General features: G+C 34.7%; 1 protein-coding gene across 1 annotated transcript in view; it reads right to left on the bottom strand.

Moving 5' to 3' along the window:
* CWC15 (CWC15 spliceosome associated protein homolog) overlaps positions 1-6,787 on the bottom strand; it is a 40,846-nt gene that overhangs the window by 25,253 nt on the left and 8,806 nt on the right. The window contains exons 4-5 of the mRNA XM_069079691.1: positions 4,420-4,508; positions 3,032-3,145 (exon numbers count right to left, since the gene is read on the bottom strand). Of these exons, the coding sequence (XP_068935792.1) occupies positions 3,032-3,145; positions 4,420-4,508 (203 nt within the window). The remainder of the gene's footprint in view (positions 1-3,031; positions 3,146-4,419; positions 4,509-6,787) is intronic.

Genomic DNA, 6,787 nt, shown 5'->3' with positions numbered 1-6,787 from the left:
CATCTCATCTCATCTCATCTCATCTCATCTCATCTCATCTCATCTCAGAAGCCACCTAATCTTTGAAGTGCTGGTTCTAATCTCTACTCATTTCTACTTGTTAATGTTATCTTATGAAATGCTAGCAATACCAATAATACAAAATAAATTAAAGGTATAAATAAAAAAGGTAAAGAGGATATTTACTGATATGATAGGAATCATCAAAGATATTACACGCAGAGAAAATGAATAGCTCCAGCAAAGTTTCAGGCTACAAAATAAATGCTTAAAAAAATCAACTGTATTTCTATATAATAACAACAAAATCTAAGAGGAAATAATAGAAAGGAACTTCCTATTCCAAATAACTACAAAATGCATAAAGTATCTCAAGATCATCCTACCAAAGCACACAAAAGACTTGTATAGACTCAATTACAAAGTGCTCCTTAAAGAATGCTAACTTGAACAGCTGAAAGAATATTCAGTGCTCATAGCTGGGTCATGCCATTATAATAAAAATGACAGCATTACCAAAGTTAGTTTGTGCTTTTAGTTCTATGCCAAACTGTCAATGGGATAGTTTCAAAAACCTGATGAAATGATGACAAAGTTTATTTGGAATATCAAAGGCAATGATGAAGGGAGGTAAGAAGGAGGGGAAAAGCGCATTTCCATACTTGAAGCTCTATTGTAGAGCAGTAGTCAACAAAACCATCTGATATTTGGTTGACAAGCAGAGAGGTGAACCAATCGAGCAGACCAGACAAAGAAGAATCAGGAGCCTACAAAAACTGTGGCTGCAAAAAATGCAGAGGATGTTTTCCTCTACATTTTTCACAGGCTGCCCAAAATCCTTTGGTGTGCTGAAAGCAGCCCAGAGGGTGGAGGCTGTGAAGGCCTGACCAAGAGCAATGGAAATCAAGAACCCAAAGTTCAATCCAAGTAGAGGGCTTAGGAGGGAACTCTGATGAAGACTGCTGGGAAAACTGGAAAACAAACTGACAGAAACTGGACTTAGACCAACACCTTATACCATTTTCTACATATGTGAGAAATTAATACATGACCTTGGTATGAGAATCATACAATAAGGGAAATGAGGAAGAAGCAGATCATAGCTATTCTTAAGCAAATAAGGGATACAATTACAAAAGATAAAAGACATAACTTTGACTGAAAACTGAAAAGCTTCTACACAGACAAATTAATGCACCTAGGATTAAGAAGAGAAGCAGTCAAGTGTGTGGAGGGGAAATCTTTGTATCAAATTTCTCTGATAAGGGTTTGGTATCTAAGATGATAAATACATGTATATATAAAACCAAAAGCCATTCTCTAATAGTAAGTAGTCAAAGCATATGAACAAAGAGCTCTCAAATGAAAAGATGCATTGTTAACAACCACATGAAAGAATCCTCTAAATCAGTGTTGTCAAACTCAAATACAAATGAGGGCCACTAAGCCATACACACAATTATCTATAAACTGCATACTGACTTTTAAAAAGCCAACACAATATTATCTGTGTTTTGTTGTGTTTTTATTTAGTTTGTTAAGTATTTCCCAATTACATCTTGATCTAGTTTGGGTGCATTCAGGAGTGTTATGGGCTAAGAATCTGACATTGCTCCAAATCACAAATAAGAGAAATGCAAATCAAAACAACCCTAAGGTTTCACTTCACACTCTGCAAATTGGCAAAGATGACAAAGAGAATAATAATCACTTTTGTAGGGGTTGTGGGAAGATAGGCACACTAGTGCACTGCTGTTGAAGCTGTGAATCAGAACCACCAATCTGGAAAGTAGTCTGGAACTATGCAAATAAAATCTAAAACATCCACAGCCTTTAACCTGGAGATTATATTACTAGGATTACAGAGGCCATTGATAAGAAAAAAGTCCTCAAATACATTATTTTTAGGAGCACTTTTTGTGCTACCAGAGAATTAGCAAAAAGCAGATGCTAAACAAACTGTGGTAAATGTATGTAATAGGAATATTACTGTGATGTAAGAAATCATGAATGTGATGAATACAGAGAAGCACAGAAAGACTGACATGAACAGAAGCGAATTGAAGTAAACAGAGCCAATAAAACAATATATACAATGGCTACAACAATGTAAATGGAAAGAATTATTCACCAAATCAAAAGTAAACTGTGAAATTATAAAGAACAATTATGGCTGAAAATAAGAGATATAAGAAGACATTCCCACTTCACACCTTTACAGAAGTGGGAGGTCCACCAGAGTTGCATACTGCACATACTTTCAGAGTTTTGCATTGCATCAGTCATACTGACTTTTCCCCTTTATTCTGATCTTCAAAAAATTACTATTTGTTATATGGAATGGCTCTCTTGGAGGACAGAGAGAATGCGTGAAATGGGAAAAACTACGATGATATGAAAAACAAAAGATATCAGTAAATACTTTTTTTTTTAAAGAAAACCCAGTGAAGATCAAGTCAGATAACATATTCACTTTTCAAGTTTTATGTAAGAAATGACTCTTAGGATAAGGAGGAATAGATATATTAGGAAATGAAGGTTATGTAAAAAATTAATTTTAAAAATAAAACATTTTAAAAGACTTGAAAAATTCTATTCATTATTAAGTTACCTTGTATTTACTTGTTTGTTTACATGTTGTACCTTACAATAGACTGTAAATTCCTTATGGACAAGGACTATATTTGACTTTGAATCCCAAGTACAAAACATAATCCCTTACATAGAGTAAGCACTTTAATAAATGTATGAACTGTTTAATTGAATAGGTTTCCCAACAACTGCCTAGAATCAAAGGGACTCTATAGTGAGATGGTCCTTTTAATAAGGTCAGCACTTGATAGCAAGAACTTTTTTCATATTACCACAGGGAAACTAACCAGATTTATAGTTTAATAGCTGCTCTAATCCATAATCATAGCAGAGGATATAATTCCTAAAAAATATGAAGATGTGATAGTACTTAAATCAGTAATTTTTTTGATTCTTTATGACCTGAGGGAGGAAAAAGAAATCCTGAAGAAATCTGTACCTTCCGGGCTTGTTCTTCAGCTCTTTCTTTTTTTATTTTTTCTAGTTCTGCCAGTAAAGCTGCAGTGTCATCATCATCACTTTCTTCCTCAAAATCCTCATCTTCATCATCTTCCTAAAAAGAAAAGATGTAATTTAAGAAAACAGGAATGGAAAATAGAACAAAGATTTGCTCCCCCCCATATAACTGATCTGCTATTCACTACATCAATGAGAACAGTCTTAATTTTATTAGATAGAGAAGACATACAGATTCAATATCTGAGCAATAAGACACACCCTAAGAATTACTGAGGAAATTCTCAAAATATTAATGATTATAATGTCAGCAAGTCTAACATTAGGGAAAAAAATAGTAATTCTCTGTATGGCAAAAGGCACCAAACAATTAAAAACATTCTTAGCCCAACTATAACTGTATATAAAACTAAAAGTTAGAAAAATAGGAGAGGCAAAACCCAAAGCAAAATAAAAACCAAAGAGCCAAAATAATTTTAAGTAGCTTAAATAGCCCTAAGCTAGGAATTATACAGGCCAAGTATAATCAAAAGTCAAAAAAGGGCTGCTGAATTCTCAGAAGCAAGGCAAGAGAGTTTATGATTTCAAACAATCTTTAAATACTTGAGTAAAACTGTTCCATATGCTTTTAATCATTGTTGGTAACTCAATCTTAGCTAACTTGAGTGAATGCTGAAATATACTCTCTGTGCCAGACTATCCTTGACAGGCCACCCAGAAGACTTCTCCCATGTCCTGTGGACAACTATTTAAACTGTAAAGCAAACTAATTATAATATTGTGTATGCATGTGTAGCATTAGATTCCAATTTATTTTTTAATGTAATTCAAGGGCAAATTAAAAAAAACAAACAAAAAAACCTTAGGCCTAGCTTCCCAGAAGACTATCAGGTACTTCTATAATCAAAGTTCAAGACACTAGACAGAGTATTCCACAGATCCCAGGTTTAACTTCAGGAGTTTTAAAGAGTGAGGTTTTCAGTGAAGCATGCTAGGTTATGGAACCTTCTTTTTTGTTTCATCAGGGATCATAACTGCTAACCTTCAAATTTTGTTTATGTATAAACTAACTTGAAGAAAGGTTATTTGAAACTGAATTTTTCTCCTATGCCTTTTAGGAAGGAAAGAAAGTTGTTTAAAAAAAAAATTATACCCTTTAAAGGGTCTTTTAGTCCCAAGGCTCAAAGGACGGTTTTCATTTCAAAATGTCCTAAACAGGTGGTAATGATTTAAGGGCTAAATGTTTGAAAAGCAAGATATAAAAATATGTACATATTCTTTTCAGGCAAATGAATAGAAATAACTATTCCTAGAAAATGTAGTACTAGAAATGCTTCTGAACACCAAAAAGAAGTCAAAGAGAATACACACATCTGTTAGGGGATCATCTGCATCAAGGTTGGCTGCAGGAATCTGATCTAACCGAGGTTTCTTAGACACAGAAGATGAGGTTGTGTGCTCTGGGGGAAGAAAATCACAAAGATTACTGAAACAAGAATGGAAAGAACCAGCTCATTCTGTTCTAACCTAAAGCTAAAACAAGTTCCTCAATTTGATGACTTCCAGAGATCCTATGCTCTGGATACAAGCTGCCTGCCTACACAAGCCATTCTTTCAACAAATATTTATTAAGTCCTCATCATCTTCAATTAATGACACTATACACTGAGGGAGAGATCAAAATAAGACAGTCCTGCCTATCAAGAGTTCACAATTTAGGAGTGATGCTAAAATAAAAATACATAAGAAAAGTACAAAATACAGATCAATATTCTATGAAGACAGAGATCACTACCTGATTTTTTTTTGGGGGGGGGCTCGGGGGGTAGGGAAGGAGAGAGGAAGGCAGGATGTCAGGAAGATGACGAGGTACCTTTAGGCTCAAAGTACCTTACCTCTATTACAGTAAAATAATCTTGGCAACAAAGCCACTGGAAGCATGAGATAAAGTGAATAAATACTGTCATGGCTATTACTTCTGAAGAACTTTCAACATCCAACAGTTATAGATAGTAACACCGCCATGCCAGCCCCTCCCCCCCATCTCCCTTGTCCCTTGCTCATTAACTACTAAAATGATGGTTTCAAGGAATTCTTAGATTCCATTAGGATCAAAGGGCTAGGAGATACCTGTATAAGTCATCTACTTCAATGTTCTTTACTAAAAGAAATTTGTCCTTACAATGAAGATTAAAAAGTGGGGTTCAATTTCTATTTTCTCACTACATCCCACACGGAAGTCTCAAGGTAAATTATAATAAACATAGTCAAAATAAAAATGAAATTTAACTTATAAGGCTTCAGAAAATTAAGATAACACTTAGTGTTAAAGAACTATAACAATTTCTGACTACCTTATATAAGACAATTTAACTGCTAAATCTAACTTTTTCACAGTCCTTATCCTCTCTCTTTCTCTACAATTTTTGACACTTAACCACTCCTTTTAAAATTATATTACGTTTTTTGAGTTCCAAGTTGTCTCCCTCTCTCCTCCCAGCTTTGTATTAGAGAAGGCCAATATTTGATACAAATGTATATATGGAACCACATGATACATACTTCCATATAGCAGTTCTTTCTCTGGAAATGGATAGCATTTTCTTCATAAGTCCTTCATAGCTGATTTGAATGGTCATATTACTCAGAGTAGCTTAGTCATTCAAACCATATTGCTATCACTGTATACAATGTCCTCTTGGTTTTGCTGGTTTCACTCTGCATTATTTCATTCAACTCTTTCCATGTTTTTCTAAAACCAACCTACTCAGCTTTTCTTACATCACAGTAGTATTCCATAACAATCATGTGTCATAACTTATTCAGCCATTCCCCAACTGATGGGGCATTCCTTCAATTTCCAATTCTTTGCCACCACAAAGAGAGCTGCTATAAGAGTTTTAGAACACATAGCTTCTTTTCCTTTTTCCCTAATCACCTTGGGAAACAAAGTTAATAATGATATTGCTGAGGCAATTATGTATATATAATTTAAAATTATGTATTTATATAATTTATAATTCTTTTGGCATAATTTCAAATTGCTCTCTAAAATGGATGGGTCAGTTTACCATTCCACCAACAGTGTATCAGTGTCCCAATTTTTCCACATCTCTTCTGGAATTTGTCATTTCCTCTTCTACCATTTTTAGTCAATTTGATAGGTATGAGATGGTACCTCAGAGTTGTTCTAATTTGCATTTCTCTAATAGGTTTTTTACAGTCCTCATCCTCCCTCTCTGTAGTTTTTGACATTTAAACACTCCTTTCTGGATACACCCTCCTCTGCTGGCTTCAGTGGTATTATTCTTTCTCCACCTACCTGCTGAAGCACTCTTCATCTCCTCTTCCGGTCCATTATCCATCTTCCACTCCTTAAACATGGATGTCCCACAAAACTTTATTTTGGGCCCTCTTTTCTCTTTAGACTCTCATTCAGCAATTCAATAATCAATTTGATGTACGTGACTCCTAAATCTATTTGCCTAGCCCTAATTGTGTTCCCAAACTTGAGTCCCAAATTACCAACTGCCTGCTGGATATCGAGCTCTACTTGTAAATTCTTTCAAAACTAAAATTCAACATGTTCAAAACTGAACTCATCAATTCCTGCTAACCCCAACCTACTCTTCTCCCAAAACTTTCTCTTTTTTGTTGGGGGTACTACTATCCTCCTAAGTTTGTAACCATCCTTAATATTTCTCATCCCACTCCTGAAGGCCCATGTCCAAAAACTAAT

This window comes from Petaurus breviceps, unplaced genomic scaffold (assembly GCF_028583685.1).
Source record: "Petaurus breviceps papuanus isolate PSGF00001 unplaced genomic scaffold, PetGlider_PUasm1.0 91133, whole genome shotgun sequence".
Lineage (NCBI taxonomy): Eukaryota > Metazoa > Chordata > Mammalia > Diprotodontia > Petauridae > Petaurus > Petaurus breviceps.
The sequence above is the reverse complement of the archived record's forward strand: the minus strand, read 5'-3'. Positions and strand labels throughout refer to the sequence as shown.